The sequence below is a fragment of the Salvelinus alpinus genome, chromosome 10, assembly GCF_045679555.1.
Source record: "Salvelinus alpinus chromosome 10, SLU_Salpinus.1, whole genome shotgun sequence".
Lineage (NCBI taxonomy): Eukaryota > Metazoa > Chordata > Actinopteri > Salmoniformes > Salmonidae > Salvelinus > Salvelinus alpinus.
The window spans coordinates 81003706-81028694 of NC_092095.1; the positions used below are offsets into that span (position 1 = coordinate 81003706).

The following is a 24989-nucleotide window of genomic DNA, read 5'->3' on the forward strand; positions in this document are numbered from 1 at the left end:
TGCGTGTCACGCCACCAATAGAATCTATGCCCCAATGTCTCTGAGTCAATAAGAGAGTGGAAACTAAACAAGACAACAAGATTCATAAAGTGGAGTGATGATTTTATGTAAGGGTAAGACTGTATAAAAAGCCAAGTGCTAAAAATGGAGAGTCAGTTCTTCCATGGAATTGCTCGGCTTTGTTACTGTTTGTAATAAAGTCTCTTTGAATTCACAAGCTCCTTTATCTGAGAGATATTTGATTCATTATTTCCACGACAATACACACAGGAAACTGTTGAGCATGAAAAACCTAGCAGCCTTGCGTAGTTCTTGACACAAACCCACTACCACACCCTGTTCAAAAGGCACTTACATTTTATGTCCAGTCGCCCGCTGAAAAGCACACATACGCAATCTGTATCTCAGGGCATAAAAATCCTCCTTTGACCCGTCTCCTCCCCTTCATCTGCACCGATTGAAGTGGGATTTAACAAGTGACAGGGATGACAGCTTTCACCTGGATTCATCATGTTTTTGTAACAGACAGAAAGTATAAAGTGCTTTCTTTGTCTAAATGGTCAAACAAATATGCGTGGAAATATCCTCAAATAAAAGGTAACATTCTGTACCATATTGAACATGTCATCTCAAATAGAAAAATGCTGGAGTATAGAGGGAAAATGTACATTTTATCTTTATTGTCAAAATACATAGTGAGGATTTACACTGTATATACTGTAATTGTTGTAAGAATACAAGGTTGAGACATGCAGGGTCAGATGTTACATAATGAGACATGCAACCCTAAATGCTAGTTGACTCATGACTAGGGTGAGGTCTATGTAGGAGGAATGACAAACTTCCTAATACGTATTCCGTAGTTTGGGGGTTGTTGTTTAAGGGGGAGTAGATGGTCCTAATACGTATTCCGTATTTTGGGGGTTGTTGTTTAAGGGGGAGTAGATGGTCCTAATTATATAAATATGCTCGTCTGATTCCTAAGTCACTTCACCAAACCCAACCAGGACTTCACCTTCTACTGCTGCAAATCATGAAGACATCTCTGGTCCTCCTTGCCCTCGGTCTGCTGGCTTGTTCAGGTGAGCTTTCATTTGTTAACTGCTGTAAATGTACACTCTTAGAAAACAAAAGGGTTCTTTGGCTGTCCCCACTGGAAAACACTTTTTTGATTACAGGTAGAACCCGTTTTGGTTCCGTGTAGAATTGTTTTGGGTTCCATGTAGAACCCTCTGTGGAAAGGGTTCTACATGGGACTCAAAAGGGTTCTAGCTGTAACTAAAACATTTCTACCTGGAAGCAAAAAAGGGTTCTTTAAAAGGGTTCTCCTATGGGCACAGCCGAATAATCATTTTAGGTTCTAAGATAGCACCTTTTTTTTCTCTCAGTGTAGCAGATACTTTTTGGGGGCAAGCAGTCTGTAAGGGGAACTCTGGGTAAGGGGGGGGGACCAATAACGTTCTAATAAAGTCACGTTAGTAAACCAACTCCAAGTTTGCTTTGGGTTTCAGTACAATACAAGTACAATGTTGAGGAGTTTTACAAAGAGTGATAATTGTTGTACCCCCTTTTCTTTCATCGTATGGGAAGTCCATGGGCAAGAAGAGGTTGACACTGATAATGACCACAAGGAAGTAGAACATCTGAATACCACCAAGCCATCTACAGATTTGGGAAAGGACTTTGATGAGGACCTTGAGGTAATAAAAAAAAACAGAAAAAATAAAACAGTATGGTGGTACATTTAAATTAGCTAGCATAGATATTTTATTTCTACAGATCACTTAACCTTTACTTTTTGCCACATCTATACGTATTCAAATGTATTTCAACCATAACATTTGACATTTCAGCAATTTAGCAGACGCCCTTATCCAGAGCAACTTATAGTTAGTGCATCCATCCTCAGGTAGCTGGGTGAGCGCCACATATCACAGTGAACGCTAAACACTGAAAACATCCTATCCTTTCTTGTCTGTTTAATGTTTACTAAAGTGGCAAGAGCTATCATGGAGTCCATTATGCGGGCTGTGTAAGGAACTGCTGACCTTAGTGAAGAAGGCTCTCTCCAGTCACCCTACAAGGGTAACTACCGTTAGCATTACAATTCATCAAATCGTACTAGTTAGTGAAAAAATGTATCTGAAAGTTTCCCGCTGATGTCGATGATACATTTCTCTACAGACGGAGATAAAGCTGGCACTACTGTTCGCATGCGATGCACTGGGACCCGCTAGCCCCGTGTGTATGTCTATGGTCAATACGTGGATGGATGTGTTGATTGACGAGCTTCTCAAACACATTGAAGTGAGGCCCATCTGCGTTAAGATTCACGCCTGCAAGTAAGTGACGATAGATCACGTTAAAAAAAAGTGATCACGTGAGATTAGAGTACGGAGATTATCACTTTGACACGATGCTTTATTAATTTTAAAACTTTTTAGAGTTGAACGCATGAATTGAAATACTCAAATCTAGGGTGACGTCTTCCCTTCTTTCACTGATGTTGTTGTTGTTGTTTGTTGTTGTTTGTGTGCATCTTTTAGACCAAAGAACGTTTTGGATTGGAGAAACCGCCAGAATATGGAAAAACAATCAGATAATTTAACAGATGCCAGCACGTTAACAGTATGCTTTACGGTCCCACGTTTTATTAGCATAGACATTTCTTTTCTACTTTCCATAGATCAACCTTTACTTTATTGCCACATTTATGCATATTGAAATATACTTAAAACCATAACACATCACATCTATTCTTCTTTTCTGCAAAAAAAAAAAGCAACAACCTTTCAAGATGCCAACATGCTGGGTGTGTAAGACCCTGCAGACCATCGTGAAGAACGTGATCACCAGTTGTCCCTCCAGCAGGGTATCTACCCATTAGCATTACATTTATCAAATTGTACTATTTACTGAAATATTTTCTCTGAAACTTTTTATTTTTATGTTAATTATGACTTTTCTCTAAAGGACGACATAAAGCTGGAACTAAAAATGGCATGTGATGAACTGGGCCCCCTTAGCCCGGTGTGTAAAGACATGGCGGAAACATCCTTTGAGGTGCTGCTTAAGGAGTTTACCTGCAGCCATCACAAGAACAACCTGAATTAAGATTCAAGCCTGCAAGTGAGTGATGAAAGCGATTTATTAAAGAGGCCTACACACTACAGAGCGATTATTATTATTATTATTGTTGTTCATTAAAAATGCTATTGAGTAGAAAACATTGAATTAAATACATGTACGTTTATGTCTTACCATCTTCCACTCGTGTCATTTTTTGTTGTTGTGCATCTTTAGACCAAATTCAGTGTTTGGGACCTGAGCTACTGATCAAGCAGCCAGTATCCAGATTCCAACGTGAGAAGATGGATGTTCAGGTGTCAAGATGATGCTATGCTGCCAGCCTCTTGTCTTTCTTCAACCTAAAATCCTCAGTAGAAAAACAATACTGTTAGAATGTTCATTCCTAACTTTTTGGGGGGGGGGCTCAAAAAACGGTTCCGTATTTCACTGAAAGAATAAACGTTTAGTTTTTTCGAAATGATATTAGTTTCCGGATTTGACCATATTAATGACCTAAGGCTTGTGTTTCTGTGTTTATTATATTACGTCTCTGATTTGATAGAGCGGTCTGACTGAGCGGTGGTAGCTGCAGCAGCTCTTAGCAATGCTTGATTCACAGCGCTGTTAATGACTTCAAGCCTATCAGCTCCTGAGATTAGGCTGGCAATACTAAAGTGCCTATAAGAACATCCAATAGTCAAAGGTATATGAAATACAAAAACGGTATGAAGAGAAATAGTCCCATAATTCCTCTAATAACTACAACCTAAAACTTCTTACCTGGGAATATTGAAGAACTGGGAATATTGAACCACCAGCTTTCATATGTTCTCATGTTCTGAGCAAGGAACTTAAACGTTAGCTTTCTTACATGGCACATATTACACTTTTACTTTCTTCTCCAACACTTTGTTTTTGCATTATTTAAACCAAATTGAACATGTTTCATAATTTATTTGAGACTAAATAGATTTTATTTATATGTATTATATGAAGTTAAAATAAGTGTTCATTGTTCATTCAGTATTGTTGTAATTGTCATTATCACACACGCACACATATATATATATATATGCCGATTAATCGGTATTGGCTTTTTTTGGTCCTCCAATAATCGGTATCAGCGTTAAAATCATAATCGGTCGACCTCTACTTGACACACCTGTATTTCAGGAGTTTCTCCCATTCTTCTCTGCATTTCCTCTCAAGCTCTGTCAGGTTGGATGGTGAGCGTTGCTGCACAGCCATAGTCAGGTCTCTCCAGTGATGTTTGATCTGGCTGTGTTGTCCTGGCTGTGTGCTTAGGGTCGTTGTCCTGTTGGAAAGTGAATCTTCACCCCAGTCTGAGGTCCCCGGAAGGTTTTCATCAATGATCTGTCTGTACTTTGCTCCGTTCATCTTTCCCTCGATCCTGACTAGTCTCCCAGTCCCTGCCGCTGAAAAACATCCCCACAGCATGATTCTGCCACCACCATGATTCACCATTGGGATGGTGTCCGGTTTCCTCCAGACGTGTTTCATCAGACCAGAGAATATTGTTTCTCATGGTCTGAGAGTCCTTATATAGACATGCGTGTGCCTTTCTGAATCAAGTCCAATCAATAGAACTTCCGCACTCAACAACCCGGTCGCATTCCGCTTCGCTCCACAGGTAGTATCACATTTTCATTTCATTTCATTACAGTACAACGGTTTGATTTGTTTGATCGTAGCTAGCTACACAGCTAGCTACATAGCCGTCTTTGTATCAAAGATAATTGTGTAGTCTAGAGCGATTTTCTAGGTTAGCTAGCCAGCTACTGTCGTTCTTTTAACGCAACGTAACGTAATCAACACTGCTAGCTAGCCAGCTAGCCCCCGAATAGCAGCACTGTAGAAACTATTACACTCAACGGAACGACTTGATTAGTGTAGTGTCAACAACGCAGCCACTGCCAGCTAGCCTACAAAGTCAACAACGCAGCCACTGCCAGCTAGCCTACTTCAGCAGTACTGTATCATCTTAATCATTTTAGTCAATAAGATTCTTGCTACGTAAGCTTAACTTTCTGAACATTCGAGACGCGTAGTCCACTTGTCATTCCAATCTCCTTTGCATTAGCGTAGTCTCTTCTGTAGCCTGTCAACTATGTGTCTGTCTATCCCTGTTCTCTCCTCTCTGCACAGACCATACAAACGCTCCACACCGCGTGGCCGCGGCCACCCTAATCTGGTGGTCCCAGCGCGCACGACCCACGTGGAGTTCCAGGTCTCCGGTAGCCTCTGGAACTGCCGATCTGCGGCCAACAAGGCAGAGTTCATCTCAGCCTATGCCTCCCTCCAGTCCCTCGACTTCTTGGCACTGACGGAAACATGGATCACCACAGATAACACTGCTACTCCTACTGCTCTCTCTTCGTCCGCCCACGTGTTCTCGCACACCCCGAGAGCTTCTGGTCAGCGGGGTGGTGGCACCGGGATCCTCATCTCTCCCAAGTGGTCATTCTCTCTTTCTCCCCTTACCCATCTGTCTATCGCCTCCTTTGAATTCCATGCTGTCACAGTTACCAGCCCTTTCAAGCTTAACATCCTTATCATTTATCGCCCTCCAGGTTCCCTCGGAGAGTTCATCAATGAGCTTGATGCCTTGATAAGCTCCTTTCCTGAGGACGGCTCACCTCTCACAGTTCTGGGCGACTTTAACCTCCCCACGTCTACCTTTGACTCATTCCTCTCTGCCTCCTTCCTTCCACTCCTCTCCTCTTTTGACCTCACCCTCTCACCTTCCCCCCCTACTCACAAGGCAGGCAATACGCTCGACCTCATCTTTACTAGATGCTGTTCTTCCACTAACCTCATTGCAACTCCCCTCCAAGTCTCCGACCACTACCTTGTATCCTTTTCCCTCTCGCTCTCATCCAACACTTCCCACACTGCCCCTACTCGGATGGTATCGCGCCGTCCCAACCTTCGCTCTCTCTCCCCCGCTACCCTCTCCTCTTCCATCCTATCATCTCTTCCCTCTGCTCAAACCTTCTCCAACCTATCTCCTGATTCTGCCTCCTCAACCCTCCTCTCCTCCCTTTCTGCATCCTTTGACTCTCTATGTCCCCTATCCTCCAGGCCGGCTCGGTCCTCCCCTCCCGCTCCGTGGCTCGACGACTCATTGCGAGCTCACAGAACAGGGCTCCGGGCAGCCGAGCAGAAATGGAGGAAAACTCGCCTCCCTGCGGACCTGGCATCCTTTCACTCCCTCCTCTCTACATTTTCCTCTTCTGTCTCTGCTGCTAAAGCCACTTTCTACCACTCTAAATTCCAAGCATCTGCCTCTAACCCTAGGAAGCTCTTTGCCACCTTCTCCTCCCTCCTGAATCCTCCTCCCCCTCCCCCCCCTCCTCCCTCTCTGCAGATGACTTCGTCAACCATTTTGAAAAGAAGGTCGACGACATCCGATCCTCGTTTGCTAAGTCAAACGACACCGCTGGTTCTGCTCACACTGCCCTACCCTGTGCTCTGACCTCTTTCTCCCCTCTCTCTCCAGATGAAATCTCGCGTCTTGTGACGGCCGGTCGCCCAACAACCTGCCCGCTTGACCCTATCCCCTCCTCTCTTCTCCAGACCATTTCCGGAGACCTTCTCCCTTACCTCACCTCGCTCATCAACTCATCCCTGACCGCTGGCTACGTCCCTTCCGTCTTCAAGAGAGCGAGAGTTGCACCCCTTCTGAAAAAACCTACACTCGATCCCTCCGATGTCAACAACTACAGACCAGTATCCCTTCTTTCTTTTCTCTCCAAAACTCTTGAACGTGCCGTCCTTGGCCAGCTCTCCCGCTATCTCTCTCAGAATGACCTTCTTGATCCAAATCAGTCAGGTTTCAAGACTAGTCATTCAACTGAGACTGCTCTTCTCTGTATCACGGAGGCGCTCCGCACTGCTAAAGCTAACTCTCTCTCCTCTGCTCTCATCCTTCTAGACCTATCGGCTGCCTTCGATACTGTGAACCATCAGATCCTCCTCTCCACCCTCTCCGAGTTGGGCATCTCCGGCGCGGCCCACGCTTGGATTGCGTCCTACCTGACAGGTCGCTCCTACCAGGTGGCGTGGCGAGAATCTGTCTCCTCACCACGTGCTCTCACCACTGGTGTCCCCCAGGGCTCTGTTCTAGGCCCTCTCCTATTCTCGCTATACACCAAGTCACTTGGCTCTGTCATAACCTCACATGGTCTCTCCTATCATTGCTATGCAGACGACACACAACTAATCTTCTCCTTTCCCCCTTCTGATGACCAGGTGGCGAATCGCATCTCTGCATGTCTGGCAGACATATCAGTGTGGATGACGGATCACCACCTCAAGCTGAACCTCGGCAAGACGGAGCTGCTCTTCCTCCCGGGGAAGGACTGCCCGTTCCATGATCTCGCCATCACGGTTGACAACTCCATTGTGTCCTCCTCCCAGAGCGCTAAGAACCTTGGCGTGATCCTGGACAACACCCTGTCGTTCTCAACTAACATCAAGGCGGTGGCCCGTTCCTGTAGGTTCATGCTCTACAACATCCGCAGAGTACGACCCTGCCTCACACAGGAAGCGGCGCAGGTCCTAATCCAGGCACTTGTCATCTCCCGTCTGGATTACTGCAACTCGCTGTTGGCTGGGCTCCCTGCCTGTGCCATTAAACCCCTACAACTCATCCAGAACGCCGCAGCCCGTCTGGTGTTCAACCTTCCCAAGTTCTCTCACGTCACCCCGCTCCTCCGCTCTCTCCACTGGCTTCCAGTTGAAGCTCGCATCCGCTACAAGACCATGGTGCTTGCCTACGGAGCTGTGAGGGGAACGGCACCTCAGTACCTCCAGGCTCTGATCAGGCCCTACACCCAAACAAGGGCACTGCGTTCATCCACCTCTGGCCTGCTCGCCTCCCTACCACTGAGGAAGTACAGTTCCCGCTCAGCCCAGTCAAAACTGTTCGCTGCTCTGGCCCCCCAATGGTGGAACAAACTCCCTCACGACGCCAGGACAGCGGAGTCAATCACCACCTTCCGGAGACACCTGAAACCCCACCTCTTTAAGGAATACCTAGGATAGGATAAAGTAATCCTTCTCAAACCCCCCCCCCCCCCTTAAAAGATTTAGATGCACTATTGTAAAGTGGCTGTTCCACTGGATGTCATAAGGTGAATGCACCAATTTGTAAGTCGCTCTGGATAAGAGCGTCTGCTAAATGACTTAAATGTAAATGTAATGTAAATGTACCACAGGTGGACAACAAAGGATGATCAATGGAAACAGGATTCACCTGAGCTCAATTTTGAGTCTCATAGCAAAGGGTCCGAATACTTATGTAAATAAAGCATTTGTTTCTTTTTGCAAACAAATCTAAAAATCTGTTTTCGCTTTGTCATTGTGTGTAGGTTGATGAGGAAACATGTAATTTAATCCATTTTAGAATAAGTCTGTAACTTAACAAAATGTGGGAAAAAAGGAAATGGGTCTGAATACTTTCCGAATGCTCTGTACGGAATTGGCAACTCGTTCTCATTCTGAGAAAAGAAGGTAGGCCACTTGATTTTAACATCTGAACAAACCGGACAGGCTAACAAGCTTTTCGACCAGTTGGAGACAGAAAGAAGGGTGTGTTCATAATTCAACTGTTAAACAACTGTTAGCAAATAGATCCAAGTTGGCTAAACTTGACTATAAAGATTAGCTGGCTAGTCACTAGCACGTGGGCTTGAGAGATTGTTGATGAGACCTGTGTTCATTTTCTATAATGCCTACAATAAGTTAGTCATTACTTGTTACATTTGTAACAAAAAAGGGAATTTGAATAGACTTGAAAGCCAGATCAGTGATTATTGCGACAACAACAAAAAAAGCAGGTTAAAAATGTTTTATCAAATAATAAATTATTAGTGGGTCTTATGGTTGTGGATGGCTTTATTTAGCCTAAATATAACTTCACAAGCCCTGAATTCATTCGATTATTGCTGACTGTTAGAAAGGCAGTGTATTAGACCTTTAATTGTACAACGCTTATTTAGAGAAAAATAAAATCGAGAAATATATCGTGAATCGCCCATAAGTTTGAAAAACTGAAGATACAGCTGTATGATTTTTAGGTCATATCGCGACTATAACGGACTACATTTAGAGTAGAGTACAATACAGTACGTTATACTGTACTATACTCTGCACTGTTGTACTGTACGGAACTAATCGTTACTTTTCTGTCCTGTACTCTACTGTACTGTGCTTTCAAATCTTGTGAAACAGTAGCTATGTTTCCAAGAAGTTAGCCAGTGATTTTTTTTGTTGACATTTAGATAAAGTTTGAATCGCAAATAGATCAGACAATTGCCCGCTAGGTTGTTTCCATGTACCTATCTCGTGCTGGTAAAAACAGCTGGACGTAATGACGCACGTCGTACTGTCAAAATGATTTGCCAATCATCATTTATTTGATAAACACTGTTTTCATCCTCATTTGTCAGAATAAAGAAATTTAGACAAAAGAAAGACCCACCCAACAAAACAGATAAAAATGTTGTCGAGCATTAAAACATTTCTCCTTATATCGCGTTTCCATTACACATTGTCTCAAATACTGTTTTTTAGACCACATTTCTTTAGTTGAATTCACCTGAGTCATTGGAAACCTGCCTAATAATGTCCGAGTGATTGGTTCATATTTGTTCAGGTCTAATGTTTGGGTCAAGTAAAAAAAAATATTTAAAAAAAGACACAAAAGACGTCGGTCCGTGCGTATTGGCGTGTATCCTATAGCGTCGGCCTATCATTTTATTTTAATGAATGTCCATCCATGTGGTAGGTGTTTCAGTATGATGTGTTGGATAAAGAAATAAAGACAGACACCAATGTCAAGTTCAATAGCCTTGTTGAGCCTTGTACAAATCCCTACGTGTGGAGTCTGGGGAACAGTCCGGCTAGTCGAATACCTATCAACTAGACTCCGTAACAGATGAATGTCCATCCATGTGGTAGGTGTTTCAGTATGGGGAACAGTCCGGCTAGTCAAATACCTATCAACTAGACTCCGTAACAGTAGGCCTATCATTTTATTTTAATGAATGTCCATCCATGTGGTAGGTGTTTCAGTATGGGGAACAGTCCGGCTAGTCGAATACCTATCAACTAGACTCCGTAGCAGATGAATGTCCATCCATGTGGTAGGTGTTTCAGTATGGGGAACAGTCCGGCTAGTCAAATACCTATCAACTAGACTCCGTAACAGTAGGCCTATCATTTTATTTTAATGAATGTCCATCCATGTGGTAGGTGTTTCAGTATGATATCCCTACGCGTGGAGTCTGGGGAACAGTCGAATACCTATCAACTAGACTCCGTAACAGTAGGCCTAGCGTTTGTAAAACAGCCAGTTGCATTGGCTTTATTAGTCCTGGTTCCTGTGATTAATTATTTTGACTATTGAAGCCCTGAGTAGACCCATCAGCTACCCAACTTTATTAGGAGATATCCTGGGCTGATTTGCATTGAGAATCAATGTGTTTAACACAGCAGGAAATGCAGACAAACGAGTACCGGGGCTGCATCCAGCAGGAGGACGGAGACGTTGGCCATGATCAGATATAAATCTATTATGTAGAACAAACATGCCTCTGATTCTAAGGAATCGTGTCAGTTCTATTCCAGGGGATTTCTATCTGCTACTTTCCAAAACGTTTTTTGTTCTGAACATCCCCAGGCGAAACCCACTGAGCTACATGCGAACCTGGAAAGCCTCACAAATGAACGCGTGGTGGACTCCGCATCGTGAGCTTGTAAAATATTTTTGGGGGGTACGTTCTTCACTCACTCGGTTTGGCACAAAACCCTTCCCAAACATGATAATACCTTGACTGATTTGTCATCTAACATGCTAGTACATACCTGTAGTACTAAAGAGAAACGGACAGCACAGTTCTGGCGTTTTGTTTATTCTAAAGAATGGTCTGCGCCTACCAGAACTTCCTGTTGCCCCCCACTACCACAGTGCAACAGCGACATCTATTGGACTGATGGACTAACTACTGCTAAAGCATGTAGAATATAAAAGTGAGATTGATTAGCTACACAAATATAACTTGGTTTAAAAAACGAAAGGGGTGTCTGTTTTAGTGTCTACGTTTTTCAACCCATTCATTGTAGATGATCTCTGTGGAAGAAGATAATCAAGGACCTCAGCCACCCGAGCCACGGCCTGTTCACCCTGCTACCATCTAGAAGATAATCAAGGACCTCAGCCACCCGAGCCACGGCCTGTTCACCCTGCTACCATCCAGAAGATAATCAAGGACCTCAGCCACCCGAGCCACGACCTGTTCACCCTGCTACCATCTAGAAGATAATCAAGGACCTCAGCCACCCGAGCCACGACCTGTTCACCCCGCTACCATCTATCAGGCGGAGACAGTACAGGTGCATCAAAGCTGGGACAGAGAGAATGAAACCACTTCTATCTCCAGGCCACAAGACTGTTAAACAGTCATCCTTGATTTGATTTAGAGAATATTGGTGACTAGCAAATTGGCTTGTCCCAATGTGTAGAGGTGTCATGACATGTATTGAGTAGATAAAAACAGATATACAGTACCAGTGACAAGTTTGGACACACCTACTCATTCCAGGGTTTTTCTTTATTTTCTACATTGTAGAATAATAGTGAAGACAGCAAAACTATGAAATAACACATATGGAATCATGTAGTAACTCCAAAAAAAACAGTGTTAAACAAATCGAAATATATTATATTTGAGATTCATCAAATAGTCACCCTTTGCCTTGATGACAGCTTTGCACACTCTTGGTATTCTCTCAACCACGAGAAAGAGATTTCACCAATCTTCTCTTCGTCATCTTTAATGTTGACACATTCAGTTCCAGTGTTTGACTGCAGTCTTCCAGCTGATGTCATCTCATAAAGACTACTCTGATAGTACGAGACTTCAGTAGATACAAGATATGCAGGTCTGCAGTCTTCCAGCTGATGTCATCTCATGAAGACTACACCGATAGTATGAGACTTCAGTGGATACAAGATATGCAGGAAGATATTTCAGCAGAGGACTGGGGTATGATATGCTCTAGAGCTCAGATACAGACAATAAACACCCACCTGAGATTGTTGCAATACGATTGGACAATGAGAACATGTATCACCCTTGTATAGCTCCATAAATGTGACCCCAATACCCCAGACCTGTGTGTTAAATGTAATACGCATTTAGGCACCTTTTATCATTAGCCTGTGGGAATGTGCTGAGATACAAACGTTTTGGAGCTCAGTTCTACTACCATATCTCTGAGATGACCTCTACCCCCCCATTACCACTAACCCCTAAACTATGCCTGGAAAATCTTTACCCAGAGAACATCTCTTTACATAGGAGAGAAAAGAAAATGGTTGACCTCAGTCTATTACAAGCTAGACGTTTACTTGCTCTCCATGAGAAGTATGGCAGTTCCCTCTCACTTGGTTTTGGTAAAAAAAAAAAAAAATTACATGGAAAAAATGTATTCATATCGTGAAAAAGAAAAGCCCCAGAGTTTCATCATATTTGGGATCCATTTTGTGAGTTTTTGTAAACCGGTGATATTGTAGAAACATTGGAACTGTAAATCTGTATATTCTACACCCGTCTCAACGTCAATAGTGAAGAGGCGACTACGGGATGCTGGCCTTCCAGGCAGAGTTGCAAAGAAAAAGCCATATCACTATTGTTTTCACTATATATTTTACCTCTTGGGGATGTCATTCGAAAACATAATGTTAACTTTCACTGCTATGCGGATGACACACAGCTGTACATTTCAATGAAACATGGTGAAGCCCCAAAATTTCCCTCGCTAGAAGCCTGTGTTCCAGACATAAGGAAGTGGATGGCTGCAAACTTTCTACTTTTAAACTCGGACAAAACAGAGATGCTTGTTCTAGGTCCCAAGAAACAAAGAGATCTTCAGTTGAATCTGACAATTAATCTTGATGGTTGTAAAGTCGTCTCAAATAAAACTGTGAAGGAACTCGGCGTTACTCTGGGCCCTGATCTCTCTTTTGACGAACATATCAAGACTGTTTCAAGGACAGCTTTTTTCCATCTACGTAACATTGCAAAAATCAGAAACTTTCTGTCCAAAAATGATGCAGAAAAATGAATCCATGCTTTTGTTACTTCTAGGTTAGACTACTGCAATGCTCTACTTTCCGGCTACCCGGATAAAGCACTAAATAAACTTCAGTTCGTGCTAAATACGGATGCTAGAATCTTGACTAGAACCAATAATTTGATCATATTACTCCAGTGCTAGCCTCCCTACACTGGCTTCCTGTTAAGGCAAGGGCTGATTTCAAGGTTTTACTGCTAACCTACAAAGCATTACATGGGCTTGCTCCTACCTATCTTTCTGATTTGGTCCTGCCGTACATACCTACATGTACGATATGGTCACAAGACGCAGGCCTCCTAATTGTCCCTAGAATTTCTAAGCAAACAGCTGGAGACAGGGCTTTCTCCTATAGAGCTCCATTTTTATGGAATGGTCTGCCTACCTATGTGAGAGACGCAGACTCGGTCTCAACCTTTAAGTCTTTACTGAAGACTCATCTCTTCAGTAGGTCATATGATTGAGTGTAGTCTGGCCCAGGAGTGTGAAAGTGAACGGAAAGGTACTGGAGCAACGAACCGACCTTGCTGTCTCTGCCTGGCCTGTTCCCCTCTCTCCACTGGGATTCTCTGCCTCTAACCCTATTACAGGGGCTGAGTCACTGGCTTACTGGTGCTCTTTCATGCCGTCCCTAGGAGGGGTGCGTCACTTGAGTGGGTTGAGTCACTGACGTGATCTTCCTGTCTGGGTTGGCGCCCCCCCTTGGATTGTGCCGTGGCGGAGATCTTTGTGGGCTATACTCGGCCTTGTCTCAGGATGATAAGTTGGTGGTTGAAGATATCCCTCTAGTCGTGTGGGGGCTGTGCTTTGGCAAAGTGGGTGGGGTTATATCCTTCCTGTTTGGCCCTGTCCGGGGGTATCATCGGATGGGGCCACAGTGTCTCCTGACCCCTCCTGTCTCAGCCTCCAGGATTTATGCTGCAGTAGTTTATGTGTCGGGGGGCTAGGGTCAGTTTGTTATATCTGGAGTACTTCTCCTGTCTTATCCTGTGTCCTGTGTGAATTTAAGTATGCTCTCTCTAATTCTCTCTTTCTCTCTTTCTTTCTCTCTCGGAGGACATGAGCCCGAGGACCATGCCTCGGGACTACCTGGCATGATGACTCCTTGCTGTCCCCAGTCCACCTGGCCATGCTGCTGCTCCAGTTTCAACTGTTCTGCCTGCGGCTATGGAACCCTGACCTGTTCACCGGACGTGCTACCTGTCCCAGACCTGCTGTTTTCAACTCTCTAGAGACAGCAGGAGCGGTAGAGATACTCTTAATGATCGGCTATGAAAAGCCAACTGACATTTACTCCTGAGGTGCTGACTTGCTGCACCCTCGACAACCACTGTGATTATTATTATTTGACCATGCTGGTCATTTATGAACATTTGAACATTTTGGCCATGTTCTGTTATAATCTCCACCCGGCACAGCCAGAAGAGGACTGGCCACCCCTCATAGCCTGGTTCCTCTCTAGGTTTCTTCCTAGGTTTTGGCCTTTCTAGGGAGTTTTTCCTAGCCACCGTGCTTCTACACCTGCATTGCTTGCTGTTTGGGGTTTTAGGCTGGGTTTCTGTACAGCACTTTGAGATATCAGCTGATGTAAGAAGGGCTATATAAATACATTTGATTTGAATTTGATTTGATATCTCAGACTGGCCAATAAAAAAGAAAAGATTAAGATGAGCAAAATAACAGACACGTGACAGAGGAACTCTGCCTAGAAGGCCAGCATCCCGGAGTCGCCTCTTCACTGTCGACGTTGAGACCGGTGTTTTGCAGGTACTATATAATGAAGCTGCCAGTTGAGAACTTGTGAGGCGTCTGTTTCTCAAACTAGACACTCTAATGTCCTTGTACTCTTGCTCAGTTGTGCACCGGGGCCTCCCACTCCTCTTTCTATTCTGGTTAGAGCCAGTTTGCGGTGTTCTGTGAAGGGAGTAGTACACAGTGTTGTACGAGATCTTCAGTTACTTGGCAATTTCTCGCATATAATAGCCTTAATTTCTCATAACAAGAATAGACTGACGAGTTTCAGAAGAAAGTTCTTTGTTTCTGGCCATTTTGAGCCTGTAATCGAACACACAAATGCTGATGCTCCAGATACTCAAATAGTCTAAAGGCCAGTTTTATTGCTTCTTTAATCGGAACAACAGTTTTCAGCTGTGCTAACATCATTGCAAAAGGGTTTTCTAATGAATAATTAGCCTTTTAAAATGATAAACTTGGATTAGCTAACACAACGTGCCATTGGAACACAGGAGTGATGGTTGCTGATAATGGGCCTCTGTATATCTATGTAGATATTCACTTAAAAATCAGCCGTTTCCAGCTGCAATAGTCATTTACAACATTAACAATGTCTACACTGTATTTCGGATCAATTTGATGTTATTTTAATGGACAAATAAAGTGCTTTTCTTTCAATAACAAGGACATTTCTAAGTGACCTCAAACTATTGACCGGTAGTGTATATTGATGATTTATAAAGCCAAGCACACTTAACCGTTAGGCTATTGATTATTGGTCTAATTAAGTTAAGGTTCCCTCTTTTTCTCCCCTTTTCTTAGACAGTAAGGCAAGGGCTGTTTTCTCATCTCCTCATTCTGCTGCTGTCTCTGCCGCATTGTTCTCAACACCAATATGCTGGTTAACTTTGCTATTATGCACAAAGCAACATGGTCTCTAGGAAAAGGCGCCAATTCAACAGCCCACTGATGTGTTTCAGAACCACGGACATCGACCACTATCCAACAAGGAAGAAGGCACATTTGTTATAAAATAACATTTTGTTATAAAATAACATTTGTTATAAAATAAAAATATGTAAGTGTTGCACCATTGTTCTTATGTAATATAACCATATACAATTTCAGTAGCACGTGTTTTAGAGGGATGGACTGTGCCGTCCCCCACAATGGATCAGTCCACTCAGACAGGAGACAATCAGACAGGTGTCTTAGAGTGATGGACTGTGCCGTCCCCCACGGCCTTCACAATGGATCAGTCCACTCAGACAGGAGCCAATGTCGTGGAAAATCGTTTCAAAATATAACACTTACAAGAACTTGTGAATTCAATATAGGCTTTTAATATAAAATATCAGAAGCCGTGCTGGTCCGCGGATCACACACCGTTTCCCAGAGCCCTGGCTCTTGTATTTATACACATACAGCATATGAGTCCATCCCACATGCAAATTAATTTACTTCCCTTAGGTCATCTGCCACCATTATCTTTTAGTTCAGGCTTCCTGCTTGTTCACGCCCAATAACGCCCATATCTGCTTTCAGTTAGGTTATAATGGTGGCAGGACCCCTTCTTGTCCTAAAAATAATATATGTCCATCTATCCTATAGGCCTACGTCTTTGGCATCATATTTAGCTCAGTGTACTCTTTGGTATGTTTACCCTTATTAGGATCAGCAGACTATGTGTCCCTCTAACATTAGTGTGTCCAGTTGTCCTATGCACCTATGTGTCGCCTTCTCCTCCTGTGGTCTGATGTACAAATTTATATCTGTCCCTATACGTACCATTGACTCCCACACCAATCAGACAGTGTATTAGAGTGATGGACTGTGCCGTCCCCCACGGCCTTCACAATGGATCAGTCCACTCAGACAGGAGCAAATCAGACAGTGTCTTGTACACCATGATATTTTGGACTGAAATAAATCTCAGTTGACCAACAGCCAACAAACTAAATGGGGTCAGCCCTAGATCAATGACATCAACATTTAAGTGCATGAAAAATGCATTACGAAGTGAATCAGAGATTTTTTTTAAATCTCATAATGTTAGCTAGCTAGATTGCAAGCTAGCCACCTAGCTAACTATGATGGCTAGTGTCATGACGTTGGTCTGTGGGTAAGGTTTATGACCTCCCCCCATAAATACCTTTCTCCCTTCCCTCTCTCTCTTGACTCTACAGAGGGACTCTTGAAAAGCCTTTGTTAAACAGAGAGTCTGGGAACATCAAAAGGTGGGGGGAAAGGAACCATATTTCGGTAATCCAACCAGTTGAAAATATGCGTTGGTACTTAATGAATATGATGCCAGATCAGTTGGCATCTGAGACATTCTTACTAATGATAGGATGACATAAACTGTATCTTGGAAAAGTCTACACATTATAGTTATCAGATTCACATGGAATTGTTGTGCAATTTAAATGTTTAAATATGAAACTATTTGTGAAAAGATGAAATGTAATTTTAGCTTCCAAATGAGAGAATTGGTTTTTATAAGGTTAAAGCTCTGCTCACTCAGTGGCCCCGCCCATGTGAAGAGACATTGGTTATAAACTATGAAACACGCCCTTCTCTCCCCTCCTATATAAAGCCCTTGACGAAAAAGTAACTTTGTGTTCCGAGGACGTTCGGGCGACAGTACTACGTTAAAAGGGCTCAGATAATAAGCTGTTCCAAGGACGTGAGGACTTCCCATCCCCACGTTGAAAGGACAAAGACCACCTACAAAACTAAGCCAACCTCAGCAAGAACCTAACGCAATTGGCATCGAATTTCAATGTGAAGGTGACGACCTACACGCCGGAAGGATGAATTTCGACTATACCAGCCAGAATATAGCATAAGCTTAAAAGTATGGCAACTTGGTATGAACTTTGAACTCTTATTCACTCCAGAAGTGATCCCTCCTAGCCGTTGAGTTAGCAGCAGTCGCTAAACGTGGGCTAGGAGAGGACGGACAGAGTATCCATTCTACCACGTTCCAGTTCACCACTAGACGTTCTTCAGAGGAGCAGAGATTCATAAAGGACAAACCGGCCTTCAATCGACGACCAATCTACCCGAAGCGCAGCTCAGAGTAAATATTTATTGCATTCTCCTTTTTTCAAATGGGCGGTTATTTAGAATGCATAAGATACTGTATTTACGATAGCAGAGCTTCTCCCTTTGTTCCTCAGTCTTCCCGCTCTTTCACTCAAACCCAACCCCCTCCCTTTGTGTAACCAGCAGTCATGTCAGCTCCATCCACCAGGGACGTTTTCTTTATGACATAATAGGTCCATCAATGTATGATTCATTGTGTATATGATTCATTGTGTATATGATTCATTGTGTATATGATTCATTCTGGGTATATGATTCATTCTGGGTATATGATTCATTCTGGGTATATGATTCATTCTGGGTATATGATTCATTCTGGGTATATGATTCATTGTGTATATGATTCATTGTGTATATGATTCATTCTGTGTATATGATTCATTCTGGGTTTATGATTCATTCTGGGTATATGTAATTCTGTGTGATTAGTTATCCATTTAGTAAATAAATAAACACAATTTTGTATTGCTGATTCAACTTGTTAGCCAGGGTTCGTGAAGATAACCAAGAATTTACCACTTTCAGATGAGACTAAACAAGGTGACGATTAAATATTGACTGCTATTGATGTAAAAGATTACCAGGTCTTTAAGAGTTTATTCAGAAGATAACAGCTCTATAAACATTCTTTCTAGTTAATTATCTACCTGATTAGCTTAATCGGGTAATATTAATTACAGAGAAATTATTTTATAGAATAGCATGTCATATCACTTAATCCGGCATAGCCAAAGACACGACACACATAACTTGTAGGGTCTTTATCGATTGACAACCACTGTTGTCTTGGAGGGTCTCTATCTATTGAGAACCACTGTTGTCTTGGAGGGACTCTATCTATTGACAACCACTGTTGTCTTGGAGGGTCTCTATCTATTGAGAGACACTGTTGTCTTGGAGGGTCTCTATCTATTGAGAACCACTGTTGACTTGGAGGGTCTCTATCTATTGAGAACCACTGTTGACTTGGAGGGTCTCTATCTATTGAGAACCACTGTTGACTTGGAGGGTCTCTATCTATTGAGAACCACTGTTGACTTGGAGGGTCTCTATCTATTGAGAACCACTGTTAACTTGGAGGGTCTCTATCTATTGAGAACCACTGTTGACTTGGAGGGTCTCTATCTATTGAGAACCACTGTTGTCTTGGAGGGTCTCTATCTATTGAGAACCACTGTTGACTTGGAGGGTCTCTATCTATTGAGAACCACTGTTGACTAGGAGGGTCTCTATCTATTGAGAACCACTGTTGACTAGGAGGGTCTCTATCTATTGACAACCACTGTTGTCTTGGAGGGTCTCTATCTATTGACAACCACTGTTGTCTTGGAGGGTCTCTATCTATTGACAACCACTGTTGTCTTGGAGGGTCTCTATCTATTGAGAGCCACTGTTGTCTTGGAGGGTCTCTATCGATTGACAACCACTGTTGTCTTGGAGGGTCTCTATCGATTGAGAGCCACTGTTGTCTTGTAGGGTCTCTATCGATTGACAACCACTGTTGTCTTGGAGGGTCTCTATCTATTGAGAGCCACTGTTGTCTTGGAGGGTCTCTATCTATTGAGAACCACTGTTGTCTTGGAGGGTCTCTATCTATTGACAACCACTGTTGTCTTGGAGGGTCTCTATCTATTGAGAACCACTGTTGTCTTGGAGGGTCTCTATCTATTGAGAGCCACTGTTGTCTTGGAGGGTCTCTATCTATTGACAACCACTGTTGTCATGGAGGGTCTCTATCTATTGAGAGCCACTGTTGTCTTGGAGGGTCTCTATCTATTGAGAACCACTGTTGTCTTGGAGGGTCTCTATCTATTGAGAGCCACTGTTGTCTTGGAGGGTCTCTATCTATTGACAACCACTGTTGTCATGGAGGGTCTCTATCTATTGAGAGCCACTGTTGTCTTGGAGGGTCTCTATCTATTGACAACCACTGTTGTCTTGGAGGGTCTCTATCTATTGAGAACCACTGTTGTCTTGGAGGGTCTCTATCTATTGACAACCACTGTTGTCTTGGAGGGACTCTATCTATTGAGAACCACTGTCGACTAGGAGGGTCTCTATCTATTGAGAACCAATGTTGTCATGGAGGGTCTCTATCCATTGAGAACCACTGTTGTCTTGTAGGGTCTCTATCTATTGAGAACCACTGTTGTCTTGGAGGGTCTCTATCTATTGAGAACCACTGTTGTCTTGGAGGGTCTCTATCTATTGAGAACCACTGTTGTCTTGGAGGGTCTCTATCTATTGATAGCCATTGTTGTCTTGGAGGGTCTCTATCTATTGAGAACCACTGTTGTCTTGGAGGGTCTCTATCTATTGAGAGCCACTGTTGTCTTGGAGGGTCTCTATCTATAGAGAACCACTGTTGTCTTGGAGGGTCTCTATCTATTGAGAACCACTGTTGTCTTGGAGGGTCTCTATCTATTGAGAACCACTGTTGTCTTGGAGGGTCTCTATCTATTGAGAACCACTGTTGACTTGGAGGGTCTCTATCTATTGAGAACCACTGTTGACTTGGAGGGTCTTCCTCACTTAGTTTATACAGGCAGCCCAATTCTGACCCTTTTTCCCAATTATTGGCAAAAGATCTGATCAGATTGGTCAAAATAACAATTAGTGGGAAAATATGAGAATTGTGCTTCCTGTGTAAACGTGGCCTTGTATGTACTCATCATCTCCACTAGATGTCGGTCTCTCCCTGTCTTGACCAGCGGTGGAAAAAGTATTCCATATTCATACTTGAGTAAATGTAAGAATACGTTAATAGTAAATGACTCAAGTAAAAGGGAAAGTCACCCAGTGAAAAACTACTTGAGTAAAAGTCTAAAAGTAGTTGGCTTTAAATATACTTAAATATCAAAAGTAAAAGTAATTGCTAAAATATACTTCAGTATCAAAAGTAAAAGTATAAATAATTTCACATTCTTTAAATTAAGCAAACCTAGATGGCACCATTTTCTTTTTTTAAGGATATTCAGGGGTCTCACTCCAACACTCATTTACAAAACGAAGCATTAGTGTTTTAGTGAGTCCGTCAGATCAGAGGCGGTAGGGGACGACTCTTGAGAAGTGTGTGAATTGGACAATTGTCCAGTCCTGCTAAGCATTCGAAATGTAACGAGTTCTTTTGGGTGTCAAGGAAAATGTACGGAGTAAAAAAGTACATTATTTTCTTTAGAAATATAGTGAAGTAAAAGTAAAAGTTGTCAAAAATATAAAAAATAAAGTACAGATACCCCAAAACAACTACTTACAGTAAGTAGTACTTTAAAGTATTTTTACTTAATTACTTCACACCTCCGGTCTTGAGTAGTTTTATAGCTTTACTTCCAATAAAAGAGAAGTCTTCCATACTGACTGAGGGAAGTCACAAACTCTGTCCGTGAAGAGTTAACTTTTCAGCAATATTCTGCTGCCTCCCCAGTCCGTCTCCTCCTTCTCTCTCCTCCCACACAACTCCAGCCATATAAACAAAACCGTTACATTTGTACCGTTGTTATTTTTTGTCCGTTTCCTGGATTCTCCAAGTCCGTTGGAGTTCTACCCAGGCGCGCGGGAGAGAGAGATGGCACACAGTGAGAACCAACAGTCGTCCTTTTCTGATATAATAGAATTAAACGTCGGCGGGCAAGTGTATGTAACTCGACATGCAACTTTAGTCTCCGTCCCAAACTCTCTCCTGTGGACTATGTTCATACAGAAGAGCCCTACAGAACTACCGAAAGACAGAAAAGGACGCTACTTCTTTGACCGGGACGGATTTCTGTTCAGGTATATTCTGGATTATCTGCGGGAAAGGGACATCGTTCTACCGGACTTCTTTAAGGAGCGGGGTCGGTTACAGAAGGAGGCAGAGTTCTTCCAGCTGCACGAGCTCTCACAGCGCCTCAGACCCGCAGTGAGTAAAGACAACTCTCTCGGGGACGAGCTGGGCGCCCACGGGGACCCGGAAGAGGCTTCGCTCGCGTGCGCTCTGGGTAGAAGCAGCATCACCACGACCGCGGTGAGCAGCCCGACTCCGAGCCTTCGCTCCCCGTTCCAGAAGTTTGGCTTTATTACCATTGGTTACCGGGGCTCCTACACCATCGGGAGGGATATTCAAACGGACGCCAAGTTCAGGCGAGTGGCTAGAATAACGGTTTGCGCAAAGACGTCCCTGGCCAAAGAAGTTTTCGGAGAGACTCTGAACGAGAGCAGAGACCCGGACAAACCACCTGAGAGGTACACCTCCCGGTACTATCTAAAGTATAACTTTCTCGAGCAGGCGTTCGACAGGCTCGCGGAGGTCGGGTTCCGCATGGTGGCTTGCAGCTCCACGGGCACGTGCGCGTACGCGAGCAGCGACCCGAACGAGGACAAAATCTGGACCAGCTACACGGAATACGTGTTCTCCCGGGACTGACCAACCCGTTACCGGCCGTTAGGTAGCTTTACCTGAGGGTACTGGGACAGTGACGTCGCGTGACGCTCACCTGTACGGTAGAGAGACTACCTGGAGAAATGCGACAACTCCCCCTATCTTCTTCATATGTCCCGTCTGATTGTGGGAAAGGTTAAAGGTTACTGAGGATTATTCTGAAAGTATGGACATATTGGTTGTTGTTTTGCCTGTATAAGTCTAATGGAGGTATGTTTCATGTTGCAGACCAGTCTATATGATACAGTTATATGACTGTTGTGACAGGAGAATGATGTTCTCAATGTTTTTCTACTAACATGCCAACACACACACACACACACACACACACACACATTTACACACACACACCACACACACACACCACATAAACATTTACACACACACACCACACAAACATTTACATACACACACCACACAAACATTTACACACACACACCACACACACACACCACATAAACATTTACACACACACACCACACAAACATTTACACACACACACCACACAAACATTTACACACACACCACACAAACATTTACACACACACACCACACACAAACATTTACACACCATACAAACATTTACACACACACACCACACAAACATTTACACACACACACACACACAAACATTTACACACCACACAAACATTAACACACACACCACACAAACATTTACACACACACACCACACAAACATTTACACACCACACAAACATTTACACACCACACAAACATTAACACACACCACACACACAAAGATTAACACACACACCACACAAACATTTACACACACCACAAACATTTACACACACCACACATGTTCACAGAAGAAGCACAAGGCAAGGCGTGTGATGGTTGACAGGCTGTTGAACCTAACTCTCTCCTGGCTTTGTCTCGGTTTGACAGGCTGTTGAACCTAACTCTCTCCTGGCTTTGTCTCGGTTTGACAGGCTGTTGAACCGAACTCTCTCCTGGCTTTGTCTCGGTTTGACAGGCTGTTGAACCTAACTCTCTCCTGGCTTTGTCTTGGTTTGACAGGCTGTTGAACCGAACTCTGTCCTGGCTTTGTCTTGGTTTGACAGGCTGTTGAACCGAACTCTCTCCTGGCTTTGTCTCGGTTTGACAGGCTGTTGAACCTAACTCTCTCCTGGCTTTGTCTTGGTTTGACAGGCCTCTACTGGATAAGTTGCGTTATTTGTGTTTCAACATCTAAAGCTGTATTTTCAATTTTAAAATAAATCATATCAAAGTAATATTTGTATTTATGTGTTTGTGAATTTGTTTGTATCATGTCTAGAACAGACCAAAACATCTGGGCTAAAGATTATGATGACATAATCATTCTAGGATTTAATCGAGCAGCCGAGAGATATTTTTCAGCAGGGGAAAAGGAGCCGTATTCCCAACACTCTGCGGTCACTATGAAAGTTCTACATTGTTTCACACCCTTGTTAATCTCTTGTGGACAGACTGACCAAACTACATGAGATTTGACTTCTGGGTAAACAGAGAATACACCCACGTAAATGTTTATTTTATGTTGGTGTCAAGCATTGAAAAAGGATGGAATTCCCTCTGACAGGAAAGTGTTCTAGAGATTCCATTCTGACAGGAAAGTGTTCTAGAGATTCCATTCTGACAGGAAAGTGTTCTATAGATTCCATTCTGACAGGAAAGTGTTCTAGAGATTCCATTCGGACAGGGAAATGTTCTAGAGATTCCATTCTGACAGGAAAGTGTTCTAGAGATTCCATTCTGACAGGAAAGTGTTCTAGAGATTCCATTCTGACAGGAAAGTGTTCTAGAGATTCCATTCTGACAGGAAAATGTTCTAGAGATTCCATTCTGACAGGAAAGTGTTCTAGAGATTCCATTCTGACAGGAAAGTGTTCTAGAGATTCCATTCTGACAGGAAAGTGTTCTAGAGATTCCATTCTGACAGGAAAGTGTTCTAGAGAATCCACTCTGACAGGAAAGTGTTATAAACTTCCTCTCACAGAGCTCAACAGCAACACTGTATGCAGTTAATGTCTGTCTCTGATAAGGTTTCTGATGTCTCACACACACAGCATATTGTTTACTGTGTGGTCTGTGGAAACAGATGTAGAGACACCACAGAAGGAAAGAGGAACAAGACTTTAACCCAAATGATGAAACACAATGGTCAATGCTTCTCTATAGCTCTACGTTTTATTTACATGTGGGTTGTGTCAATCCTGCAGATACAGGCTTCATTTAGACATGTTGTATCACGTTTCCTCCCCCCGCCGTTCTCAGTTTACATGTTCATACAAACAAGCCCACATTTGTTGTTCTATCCTTGTTGGGACCAAACAATGGAATCCCATTCAAATCCTATTTCCCCTAAACCTAACCCTAACCCTAACCCTAACCCTAATTCTAATTGTAACCAATACCCTAACTCTAACCTTAACCTCAAATCTAACCCTAATTAATTCTAATTCTAACCCTAACTCTAACCTAACCTCAAATCTAA

At 43.1% G+C, this 24989-nt stretch overlaps 3 protein-coding genes across 7 annotated transcripts; all 3 read left to right on the forward strand.

Annotated features, from left to right (window-relative positions):
* The first annotated feature begins 401 nt into the window (after positions 1-401).
* On the forward strand, positions 402-3550 carry LOC139532877 (pulmonary surfactant-associated protein B-like). 4 transcript variants are annotated; one of them, XM_071331023.1, is made up of 9 exons: positions 402-597; positions 986-1082; positions 1591-1700; positions 1996-2085; positions 2185-2342; positions 2547-2628; positions 2798-2872; positions 2974-3129; positions 3304-3550. In XM_071331023.1, exons 2-8 carry the CDS (start codon positions 1034-1036, stop codon positions 3112-3114), a joined length of 705 nt encoding a protein of 234 aa, XP_071187124.1. In that variant the 5' UTR covers positions 402-597; positions 986-1033; the 3' UTR covers positions 3115-3129; positions 3304-3550. The 4 variants fall into 4 exon arrangements, with proteins under 4 accessions (XP_071187124.1, XP_071187121.1, XP_071187122.1 ...); XM_071331020.1 differs by having other exon boundaries at positions 407-597; positions 2783-2872; XM_071331021.1 differs by lacking the exon at positions 402-597 and adding an exon at positions 664-888 and having other exon boundaries at positions 943-1082; positions 2783-2872.
* Positions 3551-3973: 423 nt separating this feature from the next.
* On the forward strand, positions 3974-8436 carry LOC139532876 (uncharacterized). 2 transcript variants are annotated; one of them, XM_071331019.1, is made up of 2 exons: positions 3974-7146; positions 7342-8436. In XM_071331019.1, exon 2 carries the CDS (start codon positions 7387-7389, stop codon positions 8134-8136), a length of 750 nt encoding a protein of 249 aa, XP_071187120.1. In that variant the 5' UTR covers positions 3974-7146; positions 7342-7386; the 3' UTR covers positions 8137-8436. Both variants share the same exon structure in this region; 1 of them encodes a protein (XP_071187120.1).
* A 13080-nt stretch (positions 8437-21516) lies between these two features.
* kctd12.2 (potassium channel tetramerisation domain containing 12.2) lies at positions 21517-23745 on the forward strand. Its single transcript, XM_071330958.1, has one exon. The coding sequence runs from the start codon at positions 21638-21640 to the stop codon at positions 22472-22474; it is 837 nt and encodes a 278-aa protein (XP_071187059.1). The 5' UTR covers positions 21517-21637; the 3' UTR covers positions 22475-23745.
* The last annotated feature ends 1244 nt before the right edge of the window (positions 23746-24989 follow it).